Source organism: Ischnura elegans, chromosome 11 (genome assembly GCF_921293095.1).
Source record: "Ischnura elegans chromosome 11, ioIscEleg1.1, whole genome shotgun sequence".
NCBI lineage: Eukaryota > Metazoa > Arthropoda > Insecta > Odonata > Coenagrionidae > Ischnura > Ischnura elegans.
Genome location: NC_060256.1, coordinates 7640661 through 7653086, shown reverse-complemented (window position 1 = coordinate 7653086; position 12426 = coordinate 7640661). Strand labels below are relative to the sequence as shown.

Genomic DNA, 12426 nt, shown 5'->3' with positions numbered 1-12426 from the left:
GGAACCTGAAAAATTAAATTTTTGATGTATTAGCGCACGAAATAATTAAAATACGTAAATGAAATTACAGTAGATAATATACCTCGAGTTTCGTGGGCGCCATAGTTGAATTCTGCCCTGATCGTCGCTCCTAAAAGTTTTCTCGTCAGAAAAAATGACTAAATCCCAGTATGCCTGTGGCATGTCTGAGAAAAGCCTTGCAAATCGAAGTCTAGCCTCCTTGTGCTGGTCCGTTACTGTTGGCTTTACTGCTGGCTTGAAATTGTGAATGCCGCTCTCGTGGAGTCTTCTCCTTATCGTCGAAAGACTGCAATCCACTGCTACTGCTCTTTTTATGGTAGCAGTCCCGCCGACCACCAAAGGCTGGTCCCTGCAGCTTAAACGAATTCGGTTGTCTTGTTCACCAGTAGTGCACCGGGGCCGTCCGCATTTTGGTCTTGATTTAAGATCTAAATCACCCTCCCTATAGCGCCTTACCCATCTGTACACTGTACTTCTATCAATTTCTAACCGTCGAGCTATAACACTAGCTTCCACTCCCGCTTCAACCATTCCTACAATTGCTCCTCGTGTAGCCTCGCTTAGCGGCATTTCGAAAGCGTGGAAATCACAAGAATGTTACTGCCCGCAAAATGCGCTGACTTATATAGATGAGCATTCCCCTGGGGGTGAGTGAGTGAGTTTCTGTTTATGATAGCTGTCTCACGCATAGAGCAGTAGCGTAAAGGCCTTCCTAGCTGTGCTACGTGTCCGGGGACTCCCGGAGCTGTTGTCCAATTCGAATAGGATCTCGGCGATGTATGAATTGCTGTAATTGTGCGCCGGCAGTTGTATTCCTCGACGGCAGAGTCTTCAATATTTTTTGTGGCACACAAGGAATTACGATATAAGTGCCACCTTCCAAGTTTAAACCGACCCGGCCCCATCAATTAAGGTCTCGTGAGTGTCTAAATATTATTGAAAACGATAGAATATTCGGGTAGTACGAAAATGGACTTGATGGAGCAGTTTACCCGACTGAAATATTTTCCGTAATATTCGTGCATTGAGATTTCGGTAAAAACGAATAATGATATCCGCGGAAAACAAAAAATGAATTTTCTCCATTCAAAATTTTATAACCACAGCAGTGTTTAATAAGTTATAATCCGTTAAAGTGGATTTAAAAAAATGTTACTGCCATACTATGTAACTGAAAAAAAAATTACTCCGGAGAGGATCGAACAACCGGATTCGGACTGCTCCCGTGGTCATACTTCTCCTCTACCACTAGTCTATCTCACTCTTTGGCTGTATAGGCGATTCATTACGAGCTTTGTCATGCAAGGGAATGAACAAGTCTTCTGTGTCACTAAACCAAACTGAATTTTAACACTCAGTGGCATTATTTGCTATGACATTGCGGCGTAAATTTTATATGCATGTTATATTTGCTATCTCTGATCGAAAAGCTGCAGCGTTTATTGTAAGACAATACTTGTACTTCGACGGATCGGCCAACTTACGATAGAAAGAAAAATTGACGTTCTGGACGTGGATTTATTATCTAGCATGTGGTGCACAGTTTATGTGGTATTAAGCATTGCACATATCCCGCATATACTTCAATTTAATAATGCTGTTATAAAGGTACTGCGGGAGGTGGGAATGTTGTTCAAATTTCCCTCCCACTGGTACAATAGAAAATACCGAAACTCAAATTCCAAATTCCGGCGAAAGTGGCGCCGCTTCATTTGTTGCAATACTTTTGAATCCGACTGTACATGTGCAAAGTCAAGTATTTCATGTTTCAGCTTAAAGGTTAGTTTTACCCAGTACATATCTAGTATTAGACCATGGATAATTGCTAGCATGATTGCCTTCCAGTGCTGCTGAAAGTAAAAAAAATAGGCAGGCTAGTAAGCATTATAACAATCTTACTAGCTGAGCCACCTGTTTTTTTAATCGTTGAGGTACCAAATTGTTGCTTGCTCTCACTAAGACCTAGTTGCTCATCGTATTAGCTTTCAATCACTGCTTTGCGGCCTTCATTTTTCCTTTCCTCTTTTTGTTTTGAAGGATCGACCACTACGACCCATTCTTTTTGTTTGGATACATGCCTACACACCCTTGACAGTTTGGTCGTGTGGTTAGAATATATTGTGGTTTGTCTTTAAATTGTTCCCCATGATGACACCTAATGACTTTTGCAAGGCGGGATGGCGTGGAAATATTTTTCTTTGTTCTGTGAATATTTTATGAATTCATATTTATTGCTCTATGTTCTGCACACAATGTGTGTGGAACTTGGTAGATAACCTGTTTAGCATTAATCTTGTATATTTATTCTCATTGTTTCTAAAAAGGATATTTTTTAATTTATATATTTTATTGATAAATCAGCTTTAAGGAATAGTTTTCCAGCAGCATAAGAAATATTTAAGTCAGTGAATGTGTCAGCACAACTCAAGTGCTCTTTTCTTATTCATTCGCACATATTATTGCAATTGTAATATGTATTGGTGTCCTGCAGCCGTCAATTTCTTCTGATCTGAAGCTAATTCCCCTACTCCCTGAGGCTGTTACTCCCTATATATCCTTCTGGATCTGTCATTGCCCCTTGGTCTTCCTCTCGGGACTATTGCATTAACTTTTCCTTTCATTATTCATATTTCCCGTGTGACTCCTCAGTCTCATTACCTAGCCAATCCGCCATGCTCCACAGTGTTTTTAGTTCTCCTATTCTTTAATATGCCTCCTCATTTCATCCTATCCATCCGTTTTATCTTCACCACCCTCCTCCAGTAGCAGGTCTGATATTCTCTGGGGAAACAAAAATGGGTTGAAAGTAGGATGAGGGTGTCTGGTGACTGGGAAAAATAAAGTGCAATATTTCTTATCATGTTCAAATAAATACTTGCTATTTTGCTTTGCATATTGTATTAAACGCTGGTCCCAACATTGTTAGAGCACTTCATTTTTTAATGAGTAAACGGCTGGTGTCCTGACACCCCTTGCCACACGCCCTTTAGGCGGCTTGCGGGGTATTATCTAGATGTAAATAATTGTGGAAATATTATTAATATCGAAATAATTATCAATAATTGTGGATAATAAGTATTTATTGATGATTGGTTTCTGGGTTAATTCTGCATCGACTCATTTTTGGTGGATGACAGTTTTGGGTGCGTTCCAGCTCCTGTCTTCGGGTCCAAATGATCTGCAGAGCTGCAATTCTTTGTATACAAGGCTAGTCAGTCGCATGCTGATTTTCTCTGTTTGAATTCCATTGTTGGAAGAGCCATTTGAATGATGAAGCTAAAGGATAGCCATTCTCCGTATTGAAGTTCTTTTCATGATTCGCTTATTCTATCGCCTCCCTTATAAGCCGATGAAAATATTTATTTTCTCTGGCGATGATTTTTCATTCTTTGAATAGTACGATGTGCCCAGGTTCCATCCATTTTATCTTCACCATGCATGCTCCACAACCCCAGAAAGGCGAGAATTTTTCTATTTGGTTGCCTTACAATGTTCATCTATTTTGCTTTTGAGGGATCTAGATGTTTGCTTGATGTATGATTGACCACAGGAACACAGTACGTACTTCATGTACTCCTTCATAAATATCAGACGAGTGACAATCTTTTTCACTGCAGAGGAGGTCAGAGGTCTTTTTTAAACTTTTGAATCTCATCAAAATGTTGTGTTTGGTGAGAACTCTTGCGATTCTCACCAAAGTTCCTGCGACGTATGCAAGAGAGTATGTGCCTTTGCCTTTTGCTGGTCTTCTCTTGCAGTCTCCAAGGCTACATCTCGTTTCTCTTCTTCCTTACACACGATTTACCGAATCAGTTCCCGATCATAGCCATTTCCTAGGAGTGTGGTACGGAGGTCTTGTTTGGTCTGCTGTTGCGAGTGAATCGCCATCCGACGTTGCATATGCCCTATGATATAGGGTTGTAACCCTTTCATGCCGGGCTTTTTTATGGAAAATTGGTTTTGGCTGTACGAAGGCTTTGAGCATTTCTTGTCCGCCCTGTACAAAGTTGTTTCTCAGCAAGGAATTGTCCAGGTAGTCGCTTCCCTCACTTAATGACCTTGACTAGCGGGGTGCTGGACCCTTTCCTCTGCAACTGGGCAAATGTAATCCTCGACCTTTTTCCCGAAGGTAGCCCATTACGGTGTACTTTTGCAGTCAGTTTATTGTTACTAGTGCGATTTTAATTTTTTAAATTAATTACTATTGCAGCAAATGTCAGTTCATCAATGTATACCTTTCATTTTACGATGCCTCTAGAACCTTTAAACAAAGTTCTACAGTTATTTTTAGGGTTTTCAGCAAAAGGGCATTGTATCTTACAAGGAGACTTTGCCTAACCGATGTCAAGAAAGAAGATGAAACCTTTTTTATTTGAAAGTAGACACTTAGATAGGAATACAGTTGAAGGGTTTTGTCCAAATACGCCCGGGTTTGAGAGAAAAAAGCATTTAAAAATAGAAAAATATGGTCACGTTGAATTTAATATTAAAAATTTCGCGTATTGTTTAAAAGCGATTTGGCCGAGTGGTAGCGTACCGCACTCCTGAAGTGAAAGTCCAGGGTTCGAGACTCGGTGAGAGTAAATTTTTTCCAGTCTGCCACCTCCTCCATTTTTTGTAATCCGTTCCATCCTCTTCTAATTTGTTCATTTAGGACGTTTTACATTTTTTTATTTGACTGTTGTTTGAGAATAAGCCCTAAACTGATATTTTTGTCGCTAGCTAACCCTTACTTCGAAATATTCTTTCCGTGCCAAGATTCATGAAAGCAGGAGTGGTAAAACTGTGGTGCTGGCTTCGAAGTGAAGGGAACTCATTTCCAAAGCAAAAGATTTTAAACATATTGTCTCTGGAGAGTTTCCCCGGTTACATACGGGAGAAAGATATAAAATCAGGGGGAACGAAACTCGACAAGCTTGAAATGATCTACAGATGGGTATACGACCACTTTGTCGAACCCAGGAACAGCAATGAGCCGCTGATGACTCGGACTTTACAAGAATAGCTACTTATGCGTGATTTCAGCACATATCTCCCGGATTTGAATTCCCTGCTGGTGCTTCATGGGTTGCATCTTTTAAGAAGAGACACCGAATCGTGCAACGTAAATTAACTAAATACGTATCAGCGGGCGAGCAAGCGTGTGCTGAAGAAATATTGCAATCGGCAATGACGTTTCAGAAGCAAACAAAAAGCCCAATCTCCAAATGTAATGGATTTCGTAATTAATACAGATCAGACCGGGTGTCCGTAGAGGTGGATATAAAGAGAACGCGATCAAGAAAGGGAGAATATTGTTCAGGTTGCTCTTGGGAGCGTGATCAAAGTAATACACTCATATACAGCGCAGGAAAGCTGCTTCCTAAAGTTTTTATTGTGCTTATCAGAATCTGGAGGTGATTTTGGTCCGCAAGTGAGCGAAGAAACTGGAGAGTGAATTTTTAAATGTTTCTGTTGTGTATTCTAAATCTGGAAAACTTACGACTGGGTTGTATTTCAAATTAAAAAAAAAAAATGTTCTCCGGCCATGTGTTAAAAACAATACATTTTTATTGCTTATTGATTTTTGGGGGACAAAAAAATAGTTACATTTATGATGAACTATTTATCGAAGGGGAAGGAGAACCGATATACAGCGTAAAAACTATACCACCGAAGTGCACATCCGTAAGCCAACCGTGCTATGTTTATTTTTACAGGAAAGTAAAGCAGTTTATCGCACGAAACCAGAACTGCACCTTCCTCCTTCAAGGGAAAAGAGAGATATTCTCACATGAGGATGGAATAAAAATCTATTCAATCGTGCATCATCAGTTGTCCTAACCAGCGTTCAATGATATGCTAAGGTATGCATGATATGCCTCGAAGCTAGTAGCGAATTAAATTGTTTAAAAATGTTAAGGGGATTATGTTTCCTTGAAGATATAAAGAAACACAATGGCGAATGCTCAGGTAGCAGTTTTATAGAAAGAGCATGGTGCTTTTCAATTACTTGCTTTTCTTGTTTTATTACAATTATCATCCAAATTACTGTAAAGAGGCGAAGTAATAAATAAATAATGAAAAATTGGAGAAGGCAATGGCATTGCAGATTATTCAATTTTATAAATTTTTGCTTTATATTATGGAGGTATTTCCTCCAATAAATGGTCCTTTACGCGACAGAGATTTCTCGTGAGCATAAGATCTAATGAAAGCAGGAGAAAACCGAATAATATTGTGCTACGGGAAAAAGCAAAAGAAGTGTAGGAAAATAAATGGGAGTCTGGCGAGGCCATGAAAAAAGAAAAGGGAAGGGACGAGCCGACAAGCCAAACTAAAAACAGTACTATCATATGGACATCGACCTCAACAGGTGCAGGCCATGAACCAATTTTAAGGTGGCCGAGTAGTATATTCCAGGTAATTAAAAGTCCACATGTAACGACAATTTCCCCAGCTTGTACAGCTTGTTTCAAATCTCTAGGCACCTAAATACGCGGAAATAAGGACTCTGACATTGAGAGGAGAGTAAGTTTGTGGGAGGAAAGCATATCTCGCACATCGATCGGTTAGGGCAAGAGGAGTAGGGAATAATGGTCGGCAGGGTGTCCAAAAATGGCTTACTATTCCAACGAAAATATAGATGGTACTTCAACCTCCTATCCAGGTTACTATGTGTTGAAAAAACTTCGTTCTAATCGACTAGCCCTTCAACTATTCAGGTGTTGAGGACAAAATTTCTTTCTTCCTTTCCAAAATCCTATTATACACAAACATTTTAGCCTTTTAACTTTGAACTCAATATCTCCGGTAAATCGAATTCGCTTGAATAGGTTCTCGGCAACAAAATACATGCGGCAAAAGTTATTCAGCAAAATAAATTAAGTTATAAGGGCATTTCCTGACGATTACCAAGGTAAAAAAATAGACTACAGGAGAGCAACAACAGTCAGAAGAGCAATAGCGACGTTTAGCACTTGGAATACTCCAAATTGATCATACAGGTAGACGAGTGAAAATTGTTGTATATTCTAAATACTACAACAGCAGGAACCTAGGAGACTCTTCGGAGACAATATGCTTAAAATCTTTTGCTTTGGAAATGAGTTCCCTTCACTTCGAAGCCAGCACCACAGTTTTACCACTCCTGCTTTCATGAATCTTGGCACGGAAAGAATATTTCGAAGTAAGGGTTAGCTAGCGACAAAAATATCAGTTTAGGGCTTATTCTCAAACAACAGTCAAATAAAAAAATGTAAAACGTCCTAAATGAACAAATTAGAAGAGGATGGAACGGATTACAAAAAATGGAGGAGGTGGCAGACTGGAAAAAATTTACTCTCACCGAGTCTCGAACCCTGGACTTTCACTTCAGGAGTGCGGTACGCTACCACTCGGCCAAATCGCTTTTAAACAATACGCGAAATTTTTAATATTAAATTCAACGTGACCATATTTTTCTATTTTTAAATGCTTTTTTCTCTCAAACCCGGGCGTATTTGGACAAAACCCTTCAACTGTATTCCTATCTAAGTGTCTACTTTCAAATAAAAAAGGTTTCATCTTCTTTCTTGACATCGGTTAGGCAAAGTCTCCTTGTTAGACCAACAAATATTTTAAAGGGAATGAAATCTTTCAATGTACCTAGCGTACTTCTAGGTATTTACGATTTATGATATTAACATATTTTAGATCCATGATGCCCAAATCCACTCTCTCCTCATTCACGTCTGCTCTCCATGAGCATTCTGAAAACCTGAGAATGAATCATTTCGAATTTTTTTTTAAATATTTACCCGAAAAATTCTCATAAAACTACAAATTTGTTGTTTGAAATGGCTAAATTATATTCATAAAGCAATTTCACTTACAATTAGATAAATATAAATACATGTTACGCACAAAATAAGAAAAAATACAAAACACTGTTTCTAGAATAAATTTCCCATCCTTCTTTATTCTTCATCCGTCATTAGGACATTCAGTTTTCTTATAATGAACTGAATGTCCTAATCATCAGATTTCTTCTTGACGAGTACATCCAAGAAGAGAAGTTGGTTATTTTCTTCCATTTCCATTGTGAACTGAATGGAACTATTTTGGCTATTTGAAGGTGTTCAAGGAATCTTTTCAGTTCATCAGTCCAGTGAGGCCATATGACGAAGGTGTCGTCAACGTATCTCATAAAGAGTTTAGGCTCCGTAGGGAAAGAATCCAGGACTTTTCATTCAAATTCTTCCATGTTAAGATCTGCAACGACAGGTGATAAAGGAGAACCCATGGATGCCCCTTCCGTATGTTCATGTAATTTCCCACCCCATGAGAAATAGCAATTACGTTGGCAAAACTACCATTTTTGGAATATCTTTCGGAAGGCCTTTTTCTGTCTTAATGGTGGCATCCTCAATAGGCATTTTGGTGAACAAATACACCATGTCAAAACTAACTTGGCTTCCTTTATAATTTTGTTGAAATGGGAGGAGTTCTTTCGATACGTGGCAGCTAGGCCTGAGAATTGCCGCAGGCTATGGGCTAGATATGGGCAAGTGTATGTGTTGGTGAATCAGTTGCACTTACAGTTGGCCGGAGTGGTAGCCCATCTTTGTGAATTTTAGGTATACCGTAGAGTCATGGAGGTTTAGGAGCCGACTGGAGCAGTGGTCGTCTCTCCTCTTGAGGTATTGACGAATGCTTCAGAAGGTCCTTGATGTTCCTCTGCATTTTTGCCGTAGGATCTGACTTCAGTTCTTTTTAGGTTAGGTCGTCTAGTAAGAATTTATTTCAATATGAAAAAATTCCACTCCATCATGTTCGAATCTTCACATTATTCTTCTTCACATTGCCGGCCTCGGTGGCGGCGGGGTAATGTCCTCGCCTGCCAATCAAGAGGTCGCGGGTTCGAGTCCCGCCTGGGAAGATTTCTCCTGTCCAGGGCATGGTTGTTCGTGTACGTTTAATTGTTAAAATTTGTTGAATACCGCGATATAAAACAGCCAATATGAGCTGCATTCGGTGGTCTGAGAATAAAATAAAAAATAAATAATATTTCTTATCAATATTATGTATAAAGTTTTTCTTTCTCTGATGAATCGTTTTCACTCGAACTAAGTTGAAAACAGGCATTATTGTCTTAGTGAAACACTCCTAATGTCATTAACTGGACTAGCATACAATCATTGTGACTTTAGTCTTTGATAGTTGATCCCTTATATATTTCTGTTCTTAATATGAAAATGAGCTTCATTTTCTTCCATCATGTCAAATGTCTTATTTGCAAATTTATATATGCAATAAAGTCATAAATTGTGCGACTTCATACTATACTCTAAACCTATTTTATTTTCTATTCAGATTATCACATACTTCCCAACTCATCGCCAAATAGTTTCCAAGTCTGAAATGAGTGGCTTATGTGCACTAAATTTGAATATTTTTATTGCCAAAAATTTCGCATGAAGGTTTTTGAAATTTTCACCTCTATATTATTGCATTTTTACATTGACCAATTTTTTGTTGCTATGAGGGATGTTGTATGTATCTTTGAAAAAAAACACCTCTTTTTAGGAAAGTTTATGTTATTCAATTACAAACGGAGACTTTGTGTTACAAGTTTCCTGAGCCTAAGTTATGAACAAAGAAGCTGAAAATTAAAATGTTTTGTCTTTTTTTTGCAATGTCGCACCATTAAATTTTGTTTGGAAATTTGAGATTCCAATTCAGTGATTCCAATCTGTCATATGGAATTATTTTCTGGGGGGGCTCACATCAATCTCATAAAATCTTTAAATTACAAAAACAGGCAATTAGGGCTATTCTCAATCTACCCTATAGGGAGTCATGTAGGGCACATTTTCAATCCTTACAAATTATGCCTCTTACTGGCCTGTATGTATTTAATTTAATTATGTATGTCAAAAAAAATTGAATTCATTCGATCTAAACTGTGAAATACACCAAATAAACACCCGACAAAAACATGATATACATATTGAACTGAGGTCATCTAAACTTGCTAGTGAAGGACCATATCATAAAGGGGCCAAACTTTTTAACTTACTACCACCAGATATTAAAGCAATTCAAAATAGCAACTCATTCAAGCACAAATTAAAAACGCTTATATATCAAAATTCAATTTATTCACTAGATGAGTTCTACGACTTGTGTAAAAAATATGTTAACAAAAAGAACTCGACACCTTGCAAGCCATAACATGTATATATGTCATCTGTCTTTTATGTTTTTATCTCATGTGTTGTTTGTCCACTATATGACGATTTCTATGTTACATATGTAACCCAACGGAAATAAAATTATTATTATATTATTATTCAGTGCTAAAAAAAGCCTGAAGAGAGGAAGAAATCATGACTACCTTAACACCATCCTGACAAAATGGCTTTTTGAAAGGACTACGAACAATGCTAAGGAAAGCTGCCAGGTTTGACATTAACTTCTTCTAGGGAACGATGAGCATTACCCAGCTTTTACACCTACATGTGAGGTAGGGAGCCTGTGGAAACTAGGAGGTGACATGCCAAAGCTGAGATTGCTTGAGCTGTTAAGAACAGATATCTTTCAGAGTAACACTGACAATGAGAGCATTGTCTTAGAATCTCACTATGGTTCCAGATATCTATGGGAACTTCTTTTTCTGCTGCATGGTAGAGGACTTCAATATGTAAATGCTTGGTGGCAGGGTTCCCACTCAACCGTGAAAAGCTTAAAACCGTGAATGAGCCGTGAATTCGGTCTGCCATGAAAAAAACCTGGAAAAAGCCATGAAATTCGTCGTAAAACCTTAAAAACCTGTCAAACTTGAATGTAGATCTACGATTGACGGATGTAAAGAAAAATCGATGTTTCAATCATGTTTCAAGGCTGAGTCACGTGCAGATACTGCCCACGTATTTATCTGCCCACGTATATTCGAAGAGCAATTATTGGTCCGTGTGCCAGGACGACACAGACCTAAGGCTGTGATTGGAAGACCTTTAACCAAAGTGATCATAAACCCTGGCGAGAAATCAGACACCTCTTCACTTCCCTGTCACCCTCCATTTTACTACTCACAACTTTTAGCCGGCTCTAAATTTTGCTAACGGTAGGCAATATCATAAGAGCACTTTCATTGCTGAATTGTATTCCCGGCTTTTATCGCGTTTGCTATATTTTTAGTTAATGTGCGGCCAGTGATTGTTATGTGATCAATATTTCTTCCTAAAATGGCTTATCAACAGACCGTGAATTTGACGCAATTTAGATCAAGAAAACGTGGAAAAATGGTGAATTTTATAATTTAGATTGAGTGGGAATCGTGGGTGGAACTCTGAAGTCATGCATCTCCTATGCACTCTTCCTTTCTTTTTTCTATTGCTTGTCAATGGATGGTGTCCTAATGCCCTCCGACACTTGCCCATTGAGGTGACTTGCAAGGTAGTATGTTCATGTGTATGTAGTGTGAATGATGTGTGAAAATGTCTATTGAGTCGTAACTTGTTTTTTTTGAAGCCATTTCACCTCTCGCTCCTTTTCCTTGCAGACGGGTCCGCCTCCTGGCCCCATGCCTCCCCCTCCGCCCCCGCCTCACATGCACCCTCATCTCCACGGCCCCCCCCCTCCCATCGGAATGATGCCGCCTGGTGTGGAGGATGACGAGGACCGAGGGGGCCAAGTGGGGGCGGGAGGGGACATGGATGGCGGCCCCCTCTCTGGCACCAGCCCCCCTCGTCCCCTAATGTCGCTCAACGTGCAGCCCCCACCCGCGATGCTAGCCGCGTTGGGGGGCCCTGGAGGTGGAGAGGCGGCAGATGGTGGCATAGGTGTGCCTGGGGACCAGGAGCAGGCTGCTGCGGTTGGTGGGGGAGGCGCACAGGATGGCGGTGCGAGGGAGGTTAGGCTGCCCATGGCCCTGGAGCAAGCCCTGGCTTTCAAGACGGAGCGGGCCAAACAAGTTGGAGTGAGGCCAGAGGAAATTGAAGGAGGAAATGGTAATGGGCATTTATATTTATAGATAACATTAGATAGAACGGCATTCATCAGGTGCCTTGGCACTCAACCTTCCTTGGTTCATTGTGCTTACCCCATGTGAAACCTGCCCACTAATAAAGCAGACAAGAGCACTACTATTATGGTGTAAAAAGACTCCCATCAGACATTAGTACAGGCTGAACAATGCTTCACTTAACCGTGGAGTCAGGGAGACAATTTATTCACAATGCCAGCTATTGATATCTTAGTGCATCAGAGCACTTATATTTTTTCTTACTTGATAAATTAATGAATTGTACTCATTTATGATGAACTTTTGAATTTTAATGGACTAATAGTACACAGCTGATAAAATAATACCAATGGGAGTGTGGCAGTCTAGTGGGTAGAATGCTTGGCTGCTTATCTGGGGGTTCCAGGTTCAAATCCTGG

General features: G+C 39.6%; 1 protein-coding gene across 1 annotated transcript in view; it reads left to right on the top strand.

Moving 5' to 3' along the window:
• Positions 1-12426, top strand: part of LOC124167872 (splicing factor 3B subunit 2) — a 37220-nt gene that overhangs the window by 7816 nt on the left and 16978 nt on the right. Inside the window, exon 3 of the mRNA XM_046545929.1 lies at positions 11546-11993. Coding sequence (XP_046401885.1) covers positions 11546-11993 — 448 coding nt within the window. The remainder of the gene's footprint in view (positions 1-11545; positions 11994-12426) is intronic.